Raw genomic sequence first — 22,105 nt, forward strand, 5'->3', positions numbered from 1 at the left:
ACTTACTATATAGTATAGGCTTTACAGTAAAACGTGCCATTGCCAGTGCATACTTCATACAGTAAGCACTCAAGATTTTTGGAGTTCACTTTTATAAAGCGCATTACCGGTACTATAAAACTGGTTACTACCATAGTTGTCATACATTGTAGTGCTGGGCAGTTTGATTTACAGGGATCCAAATACCATGCGCTGAACAGCATGTGCAAAAAATAAACTTGCGTGTACTATATGAGTAGGCGTGTGATCGACTAACACTGCGCGTTCATTTGAAAAGTGGTGCAGACCGCCTTATTTAAATGAGGATTTTGCGAGCTTTTACACAGAGACACTTGATCATTTTTCGGCACATTCACGTTACCATGATCCTACCTGTGTGCAATGTGTTGAACCAGCAGTACACAACTATGATTTGTTTCACCTTTTCTGAATTGCAGTCTGGACAACAGAAACATATGCACACAGACACTTAATTCTGTCCACGAGGCTGTGGATTATATCACCAGTGCATTTGCATAATGAAAGACAGTTTTTCATCCAGGAAGTATATTATAGTCATATATTTCCAAAATTAAAAAAACAACTAACGGCATTTAAAATAAAACAGCAGACACCAAAATGCATCAATTGAATTATTTTTAATCGGCCTCTTCCAGCATCCAGCAGCAATAAAATTATAAAATGAAATATGTGTAATGTTTTTAATATACAACCATCCAAATGTGTTGAAACGTACACGTACGGAGGATCCTCATCTGCCCTTCATCTGTCTGTGCTGCGCAAGCACTGATCCTTCAGCCGTGTGTGGAACTGTCAGTTTGCACGTCCTTCTGACAAGCTTAAAATTAAACTCTAAATGGTGCTACCAAAATGGCGACGAGTGTTGATGAATCACATTGTGCAAACCAAATAATTATATTTGCATTTTTTCCCACTCAGTATTGTGGGCATTTTGATGATCAGCATATGTTTTGCATATTAATGAAGACAGAGACGAAAAATGGATTGCATGCCTTATTCTGCTCAATCAACAAACACAATCCACTTTGCACACGTTTAGTGGATCAGCTTTGTCTGTGCCAACAGGTTTGTATGTGTTTTAGTACACGCAAGCCTTTAATAAATCAGGCCCTGAGTTTACAAAATAGGTGCATTTAAAATACATTCTATAGTCGTGACCAGTTCACTTTTATTCTTAGCATTTAAGGCCATGCTTAAATGGGAACATTATCACAATTTCAAAAGAGTTAAAAACAATACAAATCAGTTCCCAGTGGCTTGTTGTATTTTTTGAAGTTTTTTTCAAAATTTTACCGGTCCCGGAATATCCCTAAAAAAAGCTTTAAAGTGCTTGATTTTCGCTCTTTGCGTTGCGACTATCCATTTCCCTGTGACGTCATACAGTGCTGCCAATGTAAACAAACAATGGCGAATAGCACAGCAAGATATAGCGACATTAGCTCGGATTCAGACTCGGATTTCAGCGGCTTAAGCGATTCAACAGATTACGCATGTATTGAAACGGATGGTTGAAGTATGAAAGTATTGAAGAAACTGAAGCTATTGAGCGAATTGCTATTGACGCTATTCATAGCCATAGCATGGCCGAATAGCTGCGTTAGCATCGCCGGTAAAATGTGCGGACCAAACGATCAGGACTTTCGCATTTCGTGACACTGGAGCAACTTAAATCCTTCGATTGGTAAGTGTTTTTTCGCATTAAATGTGGGTGAAAGGAAATGTAATATAGTTGCAAATGCATCTGCAGGTTATCCATACATCTCTGTGCCGTGTCTGTCATCGCCGGTAAAATGTGCAGACACTCTGGCACATTCAATGGGGGTCAGGCGGCAGACACTTCCGCATCTTCGGGCCAGTGGTGCAACTTGAATCCCTCCCTGTTAGTGTTGTTACACCCTCCGACAACACACCGACGAGGCATGATGTCTCCAAAGTTCCAAAAAATAGTCGAAAAAACGGAATATAACAGAGCTGAGACCCAATGTTTGCAATGTGTTGAAAATGAAAATGGGGGCTGTATTACCTCGGAGACATCACGTTCTGACGTCATCGCAAAAAGAGCGATAAACAGAAAGGCTTTTAATTCGCCAAAATTCACCCATTTAGAGTTCGGAAATCGGTTAAAAAAATATATGGTCTTTTTTCTGCACCATCAAGGTATATATTGACGCTTACATACGTGTGGTGATAATGTTCCCCTTTTGACATTTTTGAGTGTGTTTGAAGTATGAACTGTTGGACATCCATTTTCTACCGTATGACTGTAAAGCAGCATTTATCTTAACTTTATGTACTGTAGCAATTTAAACTTCCAATAAAGGTGCAATTAAAATATAGTTATTTTAATGTAAAATTGTATTTCATGTCATCCAATACTTTCTGTTTTTTGCCCTTGTCCAGGTGTGGCCTCCTACACCTGTATGGGTCCCGAGGGCTACTGGAACCCCCAGGGGCCGGACTTCACCAACTGTACCTCCCCTTGGGTCAATATCATCAGCCAGAAGGTGCGCCCCCTTGTGTCCTCTTTGTCTTGAACAAAATCTAAGCGGCTGATATTTCAGCAAAAAGGCTAAGAGCATTCGCAATAACATTTCTGAACTTCCCGCAGCTCAAAGCCAGCGAGACGGCGGCAGTGATCGCTCGAGAGCTAGCAGAGCAAACCAAGAGCAACCTTCAGGCAGGGGACATCGTATACACGGTGAGGGCCATGGTGCAGCTCGTGGATCTGCTGGATGTCCAGTTGAGGAACCTCACGCCCGGGGGCAAAGACAGCGCAGCACGGAGTCTCAACAAGGTATGGAAAAAAATACTCAATCCTACACCACATGGAGTGATACCTCCAATTAAAAGGTATTCATCTGGACTTTCAAGATATATAATTATGGTCCCAATATTTCCTCATACCGAGTGTAGTTGTTCACATAGTTGACCTATTAATTTCTTCTTAAACGCACAAACCTGCATGGATCTTGGCCATATAGGATCTTTCCTTCAGCAAGGCCACACTAAACTCCTCAAATTCAAACTTTTCCACAACTTTTATCCGATTTCCTCTGAACTTGGTGAACATACAGTGGGGCAAAAAAGTATTTAGTCAGCCACCAATTGTGCAAGTTCTCCCACTTAAAATGGTGACGAAGGTCTGTAATTGTCATCATAGGTACACTTCAACTGTGAGAGACAGAAAAAAAAATTCCAGGAATTCACATTGTAGGAATTTTAAAGAATTTATTTGTAGATTATGGCGGAAAATAAGTACTTGGCCAACCATTCACAGCTCTGACCACTGATTTGCGATCACACCCACAGGAGAGTCACCTGGCATCTTCGACCTGATTTTGGTCAGTGTAGAGGCACTGATACGTTGAAATAAGACAAGGTGGAAGAGCCGTTAGACGCAAGCCTCAGCGTCTTACCGCAATTCAAACCGGTTGCCTAGCAACCAAAAGCTACGGCGAGTTTACAGGTGTTTTAAAGTGCTTCCAACGTCGCAGAGTGATACAAGTTGACTGGCTGATACCTCAAATTGATCTCTGAACGGCGAAAGGTACGAATTTGTTGAAACAAACAAGATATAAGTGCCGCAAGTCGCTAAGGCAACTGCCGTTAAGACACAAGAGGCACTGACGTCATCGACCTGCCGCAATGCCAAAAGTTAAAGGAAAGACTGAAATCCCGAAACGCTCAGTGTCAGCCGACACAGGACACAACTGACAACAAGTTTTCAGACTGGACTCAGGACATGATGTGAATCAAGAAGGGGTACTACAAAAAATACTCTATGAATTTAAAGAAGAATTGAATGAAGAAATTAAAGAAATGAAAGAAGAATTGAAATAAGAAATTAAAGAAATGATGGGTGGATGGAACAATGATATGAAAGCAAGAAACACGTCAATAACGAATAAAGCTAAATATGTTCTAGACCAAAAATAACTTCATATTCTCTACTGCTCACTAGTGTTACCATATCTGAGTTACTGTGTAGAAATATGGGGAAATAATTACAAAAGTACACTTCATTCACTAACAGTGTTACAAAAAAGATCAGTTAGAATAATACATCATGTTGGATATAGAGAACATACAAACCCTTTATTTATTGAATCAAAGATACTGAAATTCCATGACATAGTGAAATTGCAAACAGTTAAAACTATACACAAAGCAAACTATAACCTGCTACCCAAGAAAATACAACAATTCTTCTCAACAAAAGAGAAGAAATATAATCTTCCATCCATCCATCCATTTTCTACCGCTTATTCCCTTTTGGGGTTGCGGGGGGCGCTGGCGCCTATCTCAGCTACAATCGGGCGAAAGGCGGGGTACACCCTGGACAAGTCGCCACCTCATCGCAGGGCCAACACAGATGGACAGACAACATTCACACTCACATTCACACACTAGGGCCAATTTAGTGTTGCCAATCAACCTTAGAGAAAAATGTAATTAAAACATTTGTACGTGCGTACAACACTTAAGACCTTCAGTAAATCAGTATGTGGAATTAGATTATGGAATGGATTAAGCATAGAAATCAAACAATGTACTAATATGATCCACTTCAAGAAACTATCAATCAATCAATCAATGTTTACTTATATAGCCCTAAATCACTAGTGTCTCAAAGGGCTGCACAAACCACTACGACATCCTCGGTAGGCCCACATAAGGTCAATTCCATGACATAGTGAAATTGCAAACTGTTAAAACTATACACAAAGCCTTAAAGTGATTACAAAGTACAAAAAAGAAGAATCATAATAAACATTCTGAATTTATTCATCCATCCATTCTTTCATTCTCAAAATAATCTTACTTATCTCATCGTGTGGAGTATAACTTACATCACCAGTTATTTATTTTTATTGTGATATTTATGGAGTATATTGTGAATACATTGAGAACAGGAAGTGAACAAACGTTTTAGCAACTGCGATGTAAAAGAAAAGGGGTAGGATTTAATAAGCTCTGCTTCTTTCCACTCCTTTTCGAACATGTTGAAAAGAGAAACTGGAAATTGTGATGTATCATGTTGTATGCTCAAAATAAACTCAAACTCAAACTTTTACTGTAATTACAAAGCTTTATCCCTTGGACTGTTCAACCCCAGGCCACTCTTGTAGCTGAATGTTTTCTACATTTTAAGATTAGGAACCATATGTGGCACTCTGGACATCATTGGTTCATTCATTGGTATTATTTATGTTCTTAACTGGGCCACCCCCATATCTTTATAAATGACATGTCATTTGTAAAGACATGCCAGGCTGACAATAGGATAATGTAAACAACACTGCCAGAGTTTATAGTAGGTGTGTGAATGATCAACAATCAATATTATATGCAGAAATAAAGGGCCCCAAAATCAAATTTTGCTTTGGGCCCCGTGAAGGCTTGGGCCGGCACTGGATCTTATGCATTAGCATTGGAGTGAACAAACAAAATACTTTCTTGCTGCTGAGTTAACTAAAAGAGAAGCAATCAGCAGTGAAATCCAAATTGTGCGCCGTTAGTTAATTTGCTGAATTGGCGAAGGAGACACCTGTTAGCCACTGAGGTTTTTTTCCTCGATACAGATGTCCCTATTGAGATTTTAGTGGCAGTAAAAATGGCCGAAAGGAATCATTCACACTGAGGAGTTTAGCACACTCTGTGCTAATAAAATCTCAAAATCAGTGTTCAGAGTGGCAAATTGCACAAAATGGCACAAAAAGTGGATTGACTTTTGAAAGGGCTTTGATTCAAACACCGGGTATTTTTCAATTGTGACAAATTCAGCATTTTTTTTCTCTCTATTCATCACCTATCATACTATATTTTTCCTAACAACTTTTATTTATTCATTTGCAGCTACAGAAAAGAGAGCGTTCGTGTCGCTTCTACGTTCAGGTATGTGGACTTTTTTTTTTTAAAGCAATTTTTAATGTGGTCAATAGCTATTGATTTTCACCTATGATTTGTGGAGCTGCTAGTACTGGGGTGCCAACATGTTGTACTGTAAAGAAATATTTTGGTACAGTTTGCAAAAAAATTAAAAAATAATCATTAAATCCGGTAATTTAAAATTCCAAGTCAGCTGAAAGTCCTGACATGTTATGATTGATACATAATGCATGCCTGTCCCAATTTTTGGGAAGGCTATCCTCAGCAACTTTTTGCTAAAAGCAGCGGCATTTTTAGCTGTATTTAAGAGTTTCGCCACTTAAAAATGGAAGATGTGCTCTGTTAACAGCACAAAAATACACATACAAGTCTTTGAATTTAAAGGGTTTTTGGATGTTGCAGCCAACTTTCCCCTATACGAAATGTTCTTTCATCTAATTTGTGGTTTCAAAGCATTTATTTCTGCTACATATAAAACATCATCTACTAATAAATGGAGGATGTCCGGAGGGATGGATATGACTGTGTGCGGCTACCATGTATTTATTTTATTATCGTACAAATGGGCCTTTTTTTGCCTCTGAGAATCAAACAGTATAAAGTAGGCAACTAACATGTCAAATGGCTTAATTTGAACTACTAGTATGCTGTACGGTATTATGTATTGTTGTTGCATCTGTATTGAGGTTACTTAGACTTAGACAAACTTTAATGATCCACAAGGGAAATTGTTCCACACAGTAGCTCAGTTACAAAGGATGGAAAGTATAAGGATGGAAAAGATCGTGCACACAAGGGCACAAAAAGAGGGTGAAAACAAAAGGTATAAAAGTAGACAAAACATTTTACCATAATAGCAATATAATGTATTTGTAATATTTACATAATATATATATATATTATATAATATATAGTGATTTATATTATATTATTATGTAATATAAACAATATAACACTTCTTAATTACCATGTACAATATTACAGTAGGGCTTCACGGTGGCAGAGTAGTAGATTTTTTTTTTAAAACCCTTGTATAATTGAAAAGGACAATGTTTTATCAACCGATTGCAATAATGTAAATTTGTTTTAATTATTAAACGAACCAAAATATGACTTATTTTATCTTTGTGAAAACATTGGACACAGTGTGTTGTCAAGCTTATGAGATGCGATGCAAGTGTAAGCCACTATGACACTATTGTTCTTTTTTTAAATTTTTATAAATGTCTAGTGATAATGTCAATGAGGGATTTTTAATCACTGCTATGCTGAAATTATAACTAATATTGATACTGTTATTGATAATATTCATTTTTGTTTCACTACTTTTGGTTTGTTCTGTGTCGTGTTTGTGTCTCCTCTCAATTGCTCTGTTTATTGCAGTTTTGAGTGTTGCTGGGTCAGGTTTGGTTTTGGAATTGGATTGCATTGTTATGGTATTGCTTTGTAGTGGTTTGTTGGATTGATAAATAAATAAAACAATAGCTGAGATAGGCGCCAGCGCCCCCCGCGACCCCAAAAAGGGAATAAGCGGTAGAAATGGATGGATGGATGGAAAAAAAAATCAAAAATTCAAAAAATAAAAAAATTGATTTTTTAAAAATGAGAATTGATTCTGAATCGCACAACGTATTCGAATCGATTTTTTCCCACACCCCTAATACATATATATATATATATATATATATATATATATGTATATATATATATATATATCTATATATATATATTTTTTTTTAAACTTAGGACCTTCCACGGGTACCCCTGCTCTATAGTATAAAAAAAGGCAAGATTATTTTATAAATATTGATGCCATACCTCTACGATTTGATTAAACATTTTTAAGACTTATGCAAATCTTAAATACACAAAAGCAGGTACTAATTGTTAAGAAAAATTGGTTTTACATAATCGGTCCTCTGTGCACGAAGTTAGTAAAATCAACTTGCGTGCGCTATCAAATTTGCTTGCGTTTGAATACTTAGACTTTGAAAAACTTTAATGATCCACAAGAGAAATTGTTCAACACAGTAGCTCAGTTACAATGATGGGGAGTGTAAGGACAGAAATGACAATGCAGGTATAAATAGACTAATTATAGCAATATAAAATATAACATATCTGTGAATATATAAAATATATAATTAATGTGTGTACAGTATATTACATATACAGATATATTATGTCAATAACATATATACAATATATACCAATACATACAAAGTTGTGGTACTGTAAATCAGGTCCTTACTGTACTGCCACAAAAGCGTCATTTAAACAAACATCACGCATCAGCAATACATAATAAACATATTTTTTCATCTCGCATGTTTTTGCAGATTGGTAATTCAGCCATTAGTTAGTACTTCAAAGCACATATTTTGGAACTTACAGTCGATACATGATTGGCGTAAATGTAGGAAATTATTTTGGAGAAAAATACTAATTCTATGTATTTTTGACGTGTTTGCGTCTATTGAGGGTATGTAATGAAGGGCAGCTATGTGGTACCTTGGGAGCTGCAATGGACTGGTCTGACAGCTTATGGCTTTTAGCTCATTGCAAAGCGCTGCTGCACTTAACTCTTAGTCAGTGGGGATTTGTATACTGGTGTTCAAGCACGGAACAGAGTTCAATGCTGGACGTGCGTTGCACATTCATTATTTATAGGCCTACTGAAATGAGATTTTCTTATTTAAACGGGGATAGCAGGTCCATTCTATGTGTCATACTTTGACCATGTCGCGATATTGCCATATTTTTGCTGAAAGGATTTAGTAGAGAACATCGACGATAAAGTTTGCAACTTTTGGTCGCTAATAAAAAAGCCTTGCCTGTACCGGAAGTAGCAGACGATGTGCACGTGACGTCACGGGTTGTGGAGCTCCTTACATCCTCATATTGTTTACAATCATGGCCACCAGCAGCGAGAGAGATTCAGGCCAAGAAAGCCACAATTTCCACCATAAATTTGAGCGAGGATGAAAGATTCGTGGATGAGGATAATGAGAGTGAAGGACTAGAAAAATTGAAAATAAATAAAAAAGTTAAAAAAAATACAAGAAAAATGCAAGGGCAGTGAGAGCGATTCAGATGTTATTAGACACATTTACTAGGATAATTCTGTAAAATTCCTTATCTGCCTATCGTGTTACTAGTGTTTTAGTGAGATAATATAGTACCTGAAAGTCGGAGGGGTGTGGTGACTGCCAGTGTCTCCGGTGGGAGGAGGTAATAGTCCGCAGCAGCTGCAGGAAGACACAGGCTCCGCTCATAACTACGGTAAGAGCCAACTTATTACCACAATTTCCTCACCAAAACCTGCCGGTTGACATGTGGTCGGGATCCATGTTCGCTCGAACGCTCTGTTCCATAGTAAAGCTTCACCTTCGGGAATTTTAAACAAGGAAACACCGACTGTGTTTGTGTGGCTAAAGGCTAAAAGCTTCCCTCCTCCATCTTTCTACTTTGACTTCTCCATTATTAATTGAACAAATTGCAAAAGATTCAGCAACACAGATGTCCAGAATACTGTGTAATTATGTGATTAAAGCAGACTACTTATAGCTTGGATCGGGCTGGAAAATAATGTCTGCTACAACCCGAGATGTCGTCATCATACAGCGACGTTTTCAACAGGACACTTCACGAGAAATTTAAAATTGCAATTTAGTCAACTAAAAAGGCCGTATTGGCATATGTTGCAATGTTAATATTTCATCATTGATATATAAACTATCAGACTGTGTGGTCGGTAGTAGTGGGTTTCAGTAGGCCTTTAAACATGGAGCTGGGGGTGAGGGGTAGTAGCATCAAAAAAGGACACCCAGAATATATTATATAGTTTTTAATACACACATTATAATGAATTTTGTGACTTAATGCAATACTAATACTGACACTTAAAGAGGAACCACACTTCTTTTTGGAATTTTGTCTATCGTTCACAATAATTATGAAAGACATGAAGACTGATTAATTTTTTTTTTTTAATACATTCTAAATAGTTAATAAACATAAATAAAAGTCTGCTTACAGCGGAGCCAATGGGAGGTGTGCTATTTTGCCCATGAAAGCCAATAAATAACCATTCAAAAAGCACCAACAATACTTAATTTACATTTTGTGACTTAAATATTAACCAAGTGTTAGTGATATTGTTATTATAAGCGCTAACACAGACCAGCTTTTTATAGCGGCGACGGTATGACTGCTGTGTGTCGCTATGTTTACATCATCGGGTGGTCTGCTGTTTCTTCACTCCCTGTAAGTTTATTGTAGATCATAAATCATGCATCTAATCTGGACATGAGATATCTGAGAAGGTAATCCGACAAGTTGTGACACATTGACAGCCAATTTAGGACCTAGAACTGGCAAGAACGACATAAAAAGTGCTTATTCCCCCCTGACCCCATTCCCCGTTTCTTCATGAGGATTATGAGACATTCTTCACCGAAATGGGTGCAATGCCCTAGCAGTTGGCATCCTAATAACAGCCTAATGGAGGTCTTTTCAATGTTTTTTAGGGGGAAGGAGACGGCACAGAGGCAGGGACATTGTTTTAGCTCTAGGCGTATCAATTATAACAAAGGAATTGAGGCGTGTAACTAACCAAAATATGTATGGTGTGACTATATGTAATGATTATCTGAGGAGTGTTACCAGGAGTTGTTGAGCGAGGTGCGGAAGTCTCGGCTGTGCAAGGCAAGCTTGGAGGTCCAGGGACAGGCAGGAGGTCAGGGGCAAGAGCGAGGTGAGATTTTGAGATCCTAGAAGGCAGCCATGGAACCAGGGGAAATTTGGGAAGATGAGACACACAGTTTGAAACCAGGAAACGGCGGAAAGCTGTATACAGGAACATGTAGCTACGTTCTGGAGCTGAAACACAGGTTTGCGCTGGCTTAAGAAGTGTGGCGCCTCATCAGCGTCAGGTGTGCAGATTGCTGATTGTGCCGGAGAGGAGCGTTCGTGGGCGTTCCCTGAGGCGCTCCGCATAGCAAAGTGAGAGGCGGCAGGTGAGGACCGCGCAGGGGTGTGCCGAGAGATGCGTTTAGCTGAGCGCACTGAGGAATGCGCAGCGTCATGCGCTTGCGCCGTGACACTATAGGCCAGGGGTCACCAGGTAGCCCGTAAGGACCAGATGAGTCGCCCGCTGGCCTGTTCTAAAAATAGCTGAAATAGCAGCACTTACCAGTGAGCTGCCTCTATTTTTTAAATTGTATGTATTTACTAGCAAGCTGGTCTCGCTTTGCTCAACATTTTTAATTCTAAGAGAGACAAAACTCAAATAGAATTTGAAAATCCAAGAAAATATTTTAAAGACTTGGTCTTCACTTGTTTAAATCAATCAATCAATCATCAATCAATGTTTACTTATATAGCCCTAAATCACTAGTGTCTCAAAGGGCTGCACAAACCACCACGACATCCTCGGTAGGCCCACATAAGGGCAAGGAAAACTCACACCCAGTGGGACGTCGGTGACAATGATGACTATGAGAACCTTGGAGAGGAGGAAAGCAATGGATGTCGAGCGGGTCTAACATGATACTGTGAAAGTTCAATCCACAATGGATCCAACACAGTCGCGAGAGTCCAGTTCAAATCGGATCCAACACAGCAGCGAGAGTCCCGTTCACAGCGGAGCCAGCAGGAAACCATCCCAAGCGGAGGCGGATCAGCAGCGTAGAGATGTCCCCAGCCGATACACATGCAAGCAGTACATGGCCACCGGATCGGACCGGACCCCCTCCACAAGGGAGAGTGGGACATAGAAGAAAAAGAAAAGAAATGGCCGATCAACTGGTCTAAAAAGGGAGTCATAAATACATTCATTATTATTTTTACTTTGCTTCTTATAATTTTCAGAAAGACAATTTTAGAGAAAAAATACAACCTTAAAAATTATTTTAGGATTTTTAAACACATATACCTTTTTACCTTTTAATTTCCTTCCTCTTCTTTCCTGACAATTTTAATCAATGTTCAAGTACACTTATTTTTTTTTTTTATTGTAAAGAATAATAAATACATTTTAATTTATTCTTCATCTTAGCTTCTGTTTTTTCGATGAATAATATTTGTGAAATGTTTCTTTAAACTTATTATGATTAAAATAAAATAAAAAAATATTCTGGCAAATCTAGAAAATCTGTAGAACCAAATTTAAATCTTATTTCAAAGTCTTTTGAATTTCTTTAAAATTTCTGGAAAATCTAGAAGAAATAATGATTTGTCTTTGTTAGAAATATAGCTTGGTCCAATTATATATTATAACAAAGTGCAGATTGGATTTTAACCTATTTAAAACATGTCATCAAAATTATAAAATTAATCTTAATCAGGAAAAATTACTAATGATGTTCCATGAATAATTTTTTTCAAAAAGATTTGAATTAGCTAGTTTTTCTCTTTATTTTTTTCGGTTGAATTTTGAATTTTAAAGAGTCCAAATTGAAGATAAACTATGTTTAAAAATGTTATTTTCATTTTTTCCGTGTTTTCTCCTCTTTCAAGCCGCTCAATTAAGTGTTTTTTTCAGAATTTATTTTTTTCAAAAAACCTTCCGTAAAAGGAAAAAAAAATGTACGACGATATGACAGACAGAAATACCCATTTTTTTTTTTTACATATATAGATTTATTTATTAAAGGTAAATTGAGCAAATTGGCTATTTCTGGCAATTTATTTAAGTGTGTATCAAACTGGTAGCCCTTCACATTAATCAGTACCCAAGAAGTAGCTCTTGTTTCAAAAAGGTTGGTGACCCCTGCTATAGGCAGAATAGAGCGGCTCCCTTAGGCTCCATCGTAAGCAGACTTTTGATCGAATTTATTTAATATTTAGTATGAATTTTTTTTAAATCCACCCGGCGTTATGTTTCTCATGATTGTGAACGATAGGCAACATTACAAAAAGTTGCAGTTCCCTTTTAAAAGGGGCCTATCGTGCAAAACAAACATTTCTTACCTATTAGTACCTGTTTTTGTGAGGTACACCCTGGACAAGTCGCCCCCTCATCGCAGGGCCAACACGGATAAACAACAACAGTCACACTCACATTCACAACTAGGGCCATTTTATTTCTACTTGTCAGGGGAAAATGTTAAACTGATTAATTTTGCACATGTTTACATCCTGATTGAGGGTACATACATATATTACAGTACTACATATATCACTATTAAACAGAAAACATATGCAGGTTGCAAAGTTGCTGTTTGATGTAATAAATGTATGTTGGGTTTGATCTTTATCATTCATTTGTACATTTTAATGATTTGTTTCCATTTGATGGAGGAAATGCCAAAGATACAGTGAGAAAAGATGAAAATACAGATTTTTTAGTGGCGAGGCCCCACTGGGGTTGGGAGAGCATTATGACCTTGCAGGGGAGGCCCCCTATTGTTAAAAAGAAAAGCGTGCCCATGTGTGGGAAGATGAAGATATCCTCATAAAACGCAAAAGCTTATCTGGCGTGTAGTTGTGCCTGATTAATCTGTGTCCATTCAGCTTGTATTTATTGGACTGTTTTACACTACATTAATATTGTATACACCACATTAATAGGTAGCTTAGGTCGACGCATAAAACACAACATTCGGATTATAAGGTGTGACCATTAGCAATGGAATGTTTCATTGTATAGCTCCTCATTGCAACCTTATTTTTATTTCATTTCACTGTAGTTTATTTGATTTGATGTATCCGTCTCAAATTAGGTCAACACACATTGGTAGTTGCTATAGGCAACCTCTTGATGTAGTCGTATTTATTTTCATTCATGATACTACACTGTGTGTTGCCGTGGTAATCCCAGACAATAGCTACCAAGCTTTTGACAAATGATTGACAGCACAAGTAATTAATACAAATATGTACCTGCTCACGTACCCAAACACCACTAGCACACTCATACTCACACGTACACACAGCAGTATGACCACAGGTGGGTAGAGTAGCCAGAAATTGTACTCAAGTAAGAGTACTGTTACTTTAGCAATGTACTGTATTACTCAAGTAAAAGTAAGGAGTAATCACTCAAATATTTACTTGAGTAAAAGTAAAAGTATGTTGTGAAAAAAACGACTCAAGTACTGAGTAACTGATGAGTAACCTGTTCGTTTGATGATGACGGCAACAAGTAATGCACAAAAACGTAAAAATAGCAATGAACAAATTCAGAGCCAGGAATATCTCTTAAGCAACTAAAACAATAAAATACAAACCCCGTTTCTATATGAGTTGGGAAATTGTGTTAGATGTAAATATAAACGGAATACAATGATTTGCTCATCCTTTTCAACCCATATTCAGTTGAATATGCTACAAAGACAACATATTTGATGTTCAAACAGATAAACTTTTTTTTTTTTTTTTAAATAATCATTACCTTTAGAATTTGATGCCAGCAACACGTGACAACGAAGTTGGGAAAGATGGCAATAAATACTGATAAAGTTGAGAAATGCTCATCAAATACTTATATGGAACATCCCACAGGTGTGCAGGCTAATTGGGAACAGGTGGGTGTCATGATTGGGTATAAAAGCAGCTTCCATGAAATGCTAAGTAATTCACAAACAAGGATGGGGTGAGGGTCACCACTTTGTAAGTAAATTGTCGAACAGTTTTAGAACAACATTTCTTAACGAGCTATTGCAAGGAATTTAGGGATTTTACCATCCACGGTCCGTAAAATCATCAAAAATTTCTGAGAATCTGGAGAAATCACTGCACGTAAGTGATGATATAACGGACTTTTGATCCTCTGGAGGTACTGCATCAAAAACCGACATCAGTGTGTAAAGGATATCACCACATGGGCTCAGGAACACTTCATAAAACCACTGTCAGTAACTACAGTTGGTCGCTACATCTGTAAGTACAAGTTAAAACTCTACTATGCAAAGCCAAACCCATTTATCAACAATATCCTGAAACCCCGCCGGCTTGGCTGGGCGATGGACTGATCCAAAGTGGAAAAGTGTTCTGTGGTCTGACAAGTCCACATTTCAAATTATATTTGGAAACAGAGGATGTGGTGTCCTCCAGAACAAAAAGGGAAATAACCATTTGGATTTTTATAGGCGCAAAGTTCAAAAGCCAGCATCTGTGATGGTATGGGGGTGTATTAGTGCCCAAGGCATGGGTAACTTACACATCTGTGAAGGCACCGTTAATGCTGAATGGTCCATACAGGTTTTGGAGCAACATATGTTGTCATCCAAGCAACGTTATCATGGACGCCCCTGCTTATTTCAGCAAGACAAGTGTTACAACAGCATGGCTTCGTAAAAAAAGTGTGGGTACTTTCCAGGCCCGCCTGCAGTCCAGACCTGTCTCCCATAGAAAATGTGTGGCGCATTACGAAGCGTAAAATAAGACAGGAGAGACCCCGGACTATTGAACAACTGAAGCTCTATATAAAACAAGAATAGGAAAGAATTCCACTTTCAAAGCTTCAACAATTAGTTTCCTCAGTTCCCAAACATTTATTAAGTGTTGTTAAAAGAAAAGATTATGTAACACAGCGGTGAACATGCCCTTTCCCAACTACTTTGGTACGTGTTGCAGCCATTAAATTCTAAGTTGATTATTATTTGCAAAAAAAAATAAAGTTTATGAGTTTGAACATCAAATATCTTGTCTTTGTAGTGCCTTCAACTGAATATGGGTTGAAAAGGATTTGCAAATCATTGTATTCCGTTTATATTTACATCTAACACAATTTCCCAACTCATATGGAAACGAGGTTTGTATATTAATTAAATAATATATATTTGGTTTTACACTGTATTGAAAAAAAACAATTACAAAGAATCTTACATTTGCAAACTCATTATACTATTAGCTAAGTTTTTGACCTGTTTTTTGTGCCTTTAAAAAAGATCCAGAACGCTACATTAAAACACTCTACCTCTAACAACCAGAAAGCTGTGAAAACGACGATGCTGTGTTCCAAATCTAAGTTATTTACTGAGATTGAGTGAACCTATGGCTTTGCACTTTTTTTATTTTATATATATATATATATATATATTTTGTTTTTGCATTCAATTTTAGTTACTTTAAATTTATAACCCCTGGCGCTGTTTTGTACGGTTTTTATACAGTTTTTGTACTTACGTTGATTAATATTCTCAACTGTTGAGCAGGGTGTACGCCGCCTTCCGCCCGATTGTAGCTGAGATAGGCACTAGCGCCCCCCGCAACCCCAAAAGGGAATAAGCGGTAGAAAATGGATGGATGGATGTTTGTAAATGTTGAAATTTATAAATAAAGGTTTATAAAAAAAAAAAAGAAAAAAAGTGTGCAGTTAATCATGTGACCTCCTGGCTCTGTTTGATTGGTGAAACGGAGTCAAATGCCACCAGTAACTACATTTGATTGGTGAAACGCAGGCATTTGATCGATCATACTTTGAAGGTCTGTCCGACAAACCAAAACAATCAAAGCATGCATTAACAGATCGATAAAAATCGGTATCGAGTAGCAAGCTGAATGTAGCTAAATGGAGCGAAGTAAAAGTAGCCTTTCTTCTCTATAAATATACTCAAGTAAAAGTATGTTGCATTAGAACTACTCTTAGAAGTACAATTTATCCCAAAAGTTACTCGAGTAGATGTAACGGAGTAAATGTAGCGCGTTACTACTCACCTCTGAGTATGACTGTGTAGGCACATACATATATACATACATATGAAGCACTTTTGGGCTGGTGTGTATTTCGACTTTAGACTGCCAGGGATTGTAGCTGCTCTTCAGTCTGTTGGTTTTACTTTTAAGGAATCTGAACCTTTTCCCCGAGGACATTATGATAAACAGGATATGATTGGGATGAAGGTTGTCTTTTGTTTTTGTTTTTTTAACAAGTTCTGTACAGTTACTCAGGCGAATTATATTTTTGATGGAGATACCCATATCTGCTGTACAGATTTGCTTTACAATACAGAAGTGTGAGATATTGCTTGTCTTACTCTATTTGTATTGGACTTTACTTTTTTACATGAATAAATTTAGTGTTTGGCACTAATGGCAATAATAAGAAAAAGAAGACAGAAGCGGAAATTGGGGGGACAAGACAAATAGAGACAACAACAAGACTACATCAGCAAATACGATATACACAAATATGATACCAAAATTTATAAAGAGCCAGTTTTTAAAGTAGATATTAATAACACAGAAATAGCAATGAACATTATTGCACTATAACGGGAACAATGAAATACCAATCAAAATAACACTGTTGATAATATATGATAAGAATGACCTCTATTATGAACATTACAACTGCTTCAAGTGCAAAAATACATGAATGTAATGAATACTTGAATTACAAAAGAAAGAGAGTGGGTAAAGAAAGAGGAGCGGACTATATTAACATTTTACATTGTTATGTAAAAGTAGATTATGCTTTAGCAGTGTGCCGTGTTTCAGCCCGGTTCCCTCCTGGGGGGAACAATGTTAACATATGTTGATGAAGCGTGATAATATGCAGAAGTGTATGCATGTATGCTGTATGTGCATGTGTATGTATGTATGTATGTATGTATGTATGTATGTATGTATGTATGTATGTTTGTTCAGTGAATATGCGTATGGATGTACAGTGTGTGTGCACGTACGTATGTATGAATGAAGGTGGTCTTTAATGATAAAACTGGCTTTGGTGATAGACACTTAGAGCTGGCATTGGAGACCAAGGAGAAGAGTAGACAGCCTGCAGTTCTTGTGACCCTCTAAAGCAGGGGTCACCAACGGGGTGCCCGCGGGCACCAGGTCGCCCGTAAGGACCAGATGAGTCGCCCGCTAGCCTGTTCTAAAAATAGCTCAAATAGCAACACTTACCAGTGAGCTGCCTCTATTTTTTAAATTTTATTTATTTACTAACAATTCTAAGAGAGACAAAACTCAAATAGAATTTGAAAATCCATGAAAATATTTTAAAGACTTGGTCTTCACTTGTTTGAATAAATTCATTTATTTTTTTACTTTGCTTCTTATAACTTTCAGAAAGACAATGTTAGAGGAAAAATACAACCTTAAAAATGATTTTAGGATTTTTAAGCACATATACCTTTTTACCTGTTAAATTCCTTCCTCTTCTTTCCTGACAATTCAAATCATTGTTCAAGTAAATTCTTTTTTTTATTGTAAAGCATAATAAATACATTTTAATTTAATTCTTTATTTTTGCTTCTGTTTTTTCGACAAAAAATATGTAAAATATTTTTCAAACTTATGATTAAAATAAAATAAAAATATTGTAGAAAATCTGTAGAATCAAATTTAAATCTTATTTCAAAGTCTTTTGAATTTCTTTTAAAATTTTTGTTCTGGAAAATAATGATTTGTCTTTGTTAGAAATATAGCTTGGTCCAATTTTTAATATATTCTAACAAACTGAAGATTGGATTTTAACCTATTTAAAACATGTCATCAAAATTTTAGAATTAATCTCAATCAGGAAAAATTACTAACGATGTTCCATGAATTCCTTTTTTAATTTTTTCAAAAAGATTCAAATTAGCTAGTTTTTCTCTTCTTTTTTCGGTTGAATTTTGAATTTTAAAAAGTCGAATTTGAAGATAATTATGTTTCAAAATTTAACTTAAATTTTTTCCCTGTTTCCTCCTCTATTAAGCCGTTCAATTAAGTGTTTTTTTATGCATTTATTCTCTCCAAAAAACCTTCCGTAAAAGGAAAAAAAATGCACGATGGAATGACAGACAGAAATACCCATTTTTTAATATATATTGTTGAGATAGGCACCTGCGATCCCAAAGGGAATAAGCGGTAGAAAAATGGATGGATGGATGGATGGATAGATTTATTTATTAAAGGTAAATTGAGCAAATTGGCTATTTCTGGCAATTTATTTGTGTGTATCAAACTGGTAGCCCTTCGCATTAATCAGTACCCAAGAAGTAGCTCTTGGTTTCAAAAAGGTAAGTAATTATTTATTTAACTTTGTCCCATTTTACCCTCCATATTCCAAATCATGCTTCAAGTAACCAAAAAAGAATGTGTTTTATTCAAATATGGCAAATAACCGCCAAATTAAGGCCCCGAACAATCACCCTGGCTCAGATTACAGCATTTACGGAGTTATTGTAGCAGCAGCTTGGCTGTGTTGCATCATCATCATGCAGAGTTGCAACGTCTGCTCAGCAACAACAATCTTTGATGTAATGATTCACCTCTGACATTCAGCCAAAGGCTCAGGTTGCGTCGCTCTAAATTTAAAGGAGCATTTGTATTTTCTTTTTTTTCACCCCTTGAGGTGCTGACATCTTTTTCTCTGCCTTTTTGTTCACCACAACAAGAAAAAGTCAGATCACTCGTGATGGACAACCTGACATAAAACAGGAGATAAAAAAGTTGCACTGATGCTGACTAGGACCGCTACTGTGTGCAGTACTTCATCCTGTAAACATGCCTGGTACATTCTGTAGTTGAGTAAATTAGTGCTGTGGAGAAAATACAGAATTATGTAAATATTTTTTTTAAAGTTATAAAAATGGTACTGCCTGTATCTCACCCAATATACATAATTTCAAGGCATAAAAAAAGATGCACCAATTTGATGACTGCATGACACCATACACAGTGGTAGCTCTGTTCGCTTTAATTCCATAGTACACATTTCCTAAAAACAGAATACATTGAAACTGATAAAGAGCTTATCTCTAATACACACCTGACATACAATATAACTGGCATGCTCTACAGGTGAGTAAATAGGTGTTGTTGAGGACATTTTGTAGCATAAATATCAAATAAACATTGATATAAATGTTTTTGAACACAATACAAACTTCATCTCTAAAAAACACTTTACAGCTAATATGCCTGCTACTCTCTGCAGTTGAATACATAGTTTTACTGGCCACGGGATGATAAAATAAAAAAATAAGTGTCTAAAATATGTGCTATGTAAATGCATATGAACAAAAAAAGACCTAATCTCTCATCGATGCTATACCTTTAATAGTCTAATACTCTCGGCAGTTGTAAGGGGAAATAAGGTAGTATGCATATGAAATAATTTTATACAAATATATTTAAACAAATACTTCTAATAAACACCTTACCTCAAATGTGTCCTGGAGTTCACTAAATAGTTCCCCTTGCCACAATTTGAAAACATGTTGTATAAATGTCCCCAAAAAATATTAAAATGCACGTGGACAAAAAAGTAATCCCCTCCCCCCTCAACTAAATGCCTTGCCTCAAACACACCTGTAGTTGAATAAATATTTTAGTATGAATACTGTATTTAAAAAAAATTATATAGGTCATATGAAAGAAAAATAATCATGTCTAATACCTCGCCTTACCCACCCCTCCCCCCCCCCCCGGCCCCCACCCCCGTGACCCCAAAGGGGTTAAGATGTAGAAGATGGATGGATGTCTAATACTCTCTACTGTTGAGTAAAATAGCATCCTTTGGCTACATTTGACTAAATGTGCCAATACTTATATTATAAATAATATAGCATTTGAAACGTTACTTTTGTAAACCTCTCGATCAAAAAAAAAGGAAGCAAGATAGCATCCACTGTCTATTATATATATATATATATATATATATATATATATATATATATATATATATATATATATATATATATATATATATATATATATATATGTGTGTGGGAAAAATCACAAGACTACTTCATCTCTACAGAACTGTTTCATGAGGGGTTCCCTCAATCATCAGGAGATTTTAATGGAAGCATTCACATACAATGGTTTATATAGGGCACAGAGTGGGTGGGTACAGGCAGGCGTAGTTTGTGGTGATTGGCTCATGTGTTACCTAGGAGGTGTTTCCGTCTGTGGCGGCATGTTGAAATGATTTCACTGCGATATATCGATTTTTTTCGATTCGATTCTCGATTCAAAAACGATATTTTTCCGATTCAAAACGATTCTGTATTCAGTCAATACATAGGATTTCAGCAGGATCTATCCCAGTCTGCTGACATGCTAAAAGCGTTTATAATTGTAAAGGACAATGTTTTATCAATTGATTGCAATAATGTAAATTTGTTTTAACTATTAAACGAAACAAAAATATGACTTATTTTATCTTTGTGAAAACATTGGACACAGTGTGTTGTCAAGCTTATGAGATGCGATGCAAGTGTAAGCCACTGTGACACTATTGTTCTTTTTTTTTTTTTTTATAAATGTCTAATGATAATGTCAATGGGGGATTTTTAATCACTGCTATGCTGAAATTATAACTAATATTGATACTGTTGTTGATAATATTCATTTTTGTTTCATTACCTTTGGTTTGTTCTGTGTCGTGTTTGTGTCTTCTCTCAATTGCTCTGTTTATTGCAGTTCTGAGTGTTGTTGGGTCAGGTTTGGTTTTGGAATTGGATTGCATTGTTATGGTATTGATGTGTAGTGGTTTGTTGGATTGATTAAAAAAAAATAAATAAAAATCCCCCCCCCCAAAAATCTAAAAAAAATAAATCGATTTTTTAAAAATGAGAATCGATTCTGAATCGCACAACGTATTCGATTTGATTTTGAATCGATTTTTCCCCACATTCCTAAAATATATATATATATATATATATATATATATATATATATATATATATATATACACATATATATATACATATTACACTCATACATACATATCGGTTGCTGTTAAAACTCAGTGTGGCTTCGGGTCCATCACATAAATACGTTCATGTGCAACAGAAACACAAATGACAAATCCTATTGTTACAAAATGTACACCCCCAAGACATACTAATTAATTGTATTGATTTACATGATATATTTGATATGATATATAATGTAAAAGGTCTGGGTTTTGCACATGCATGCCATATATAAATATAACTTCCAGCTCAGTGTAATGATTAGAAACATTGATGGATTTACAAGATGACCATTTTTACCTTGCACTGCACACATGGTTGACTTGTTTAGGACTTTAAAGAACTAGGTGTTGATAAAAGACTTTTCTGCTCTGAAATGTTACTGTACGTCATGTTGGAGGTGTTCAACATCTTGTGCGAATATACATTTTAATTGAAATACATTTTTTCATATTTTTTTATTTCCGCAAATTACATATAGTACCAATAAATATTTGTATCGATCAAGGGATCGTATCGATAAAATCTTAACGATAAACAACCTTAATATCCAC

The 22,105-nt window shown here is 36.3% G+C and overlaps 1 protein-coding gene across 12 annotated transcripts in view; it reads left to right on the forward strand.

Annotated features, from left to right (window-relative positions):
- The window catches only part of LOC133560244 (adhesion G protein-coupled receptor L3-like), a 422,550-nt gene that overhangs the window by 314,086 nt on the left and 86,359 nt on the right, over positions 1–22,105 (forward strand). For all 12 annotated transcript variants that reach the window (XM_061912548.1, XM_061912556.1, XM_061912551.1 and 9 more), the window contains exons 9-11: positions 2,422–2,525; positions 2,630–2,815; positions 5,878–5,916. In XM_061912548.1, coding sequence (XP_061768532.1) covers positions 2,422–2,525; positions 2,630–2,815; positions 5,878–5,916 — 329 coding nt within the window. The remainder of the gene's footprint in view (positions 1–2,421; positions 2,526–2,629; positions 2,816–5,877; positions 5,917–22,105) is intronic.

The sequence above is a fragment of the Nerophis ophidion genome, linkage group LG10 (assembly GCF_033978795.1).
Source record: "Nerophis ophidion isolate RoL-2023_Sa linkage group LG10, RoL_Noph_v1.0, whole genome shotgun sequence".
Classification (NCBI taxonomy): domain Eukaryota; kingdom Metazoa; phylum Chordata; class Actinopteri; order Syngnathiformes; family Syngnathidae; genus Nerophis; species Nerophis ophidion.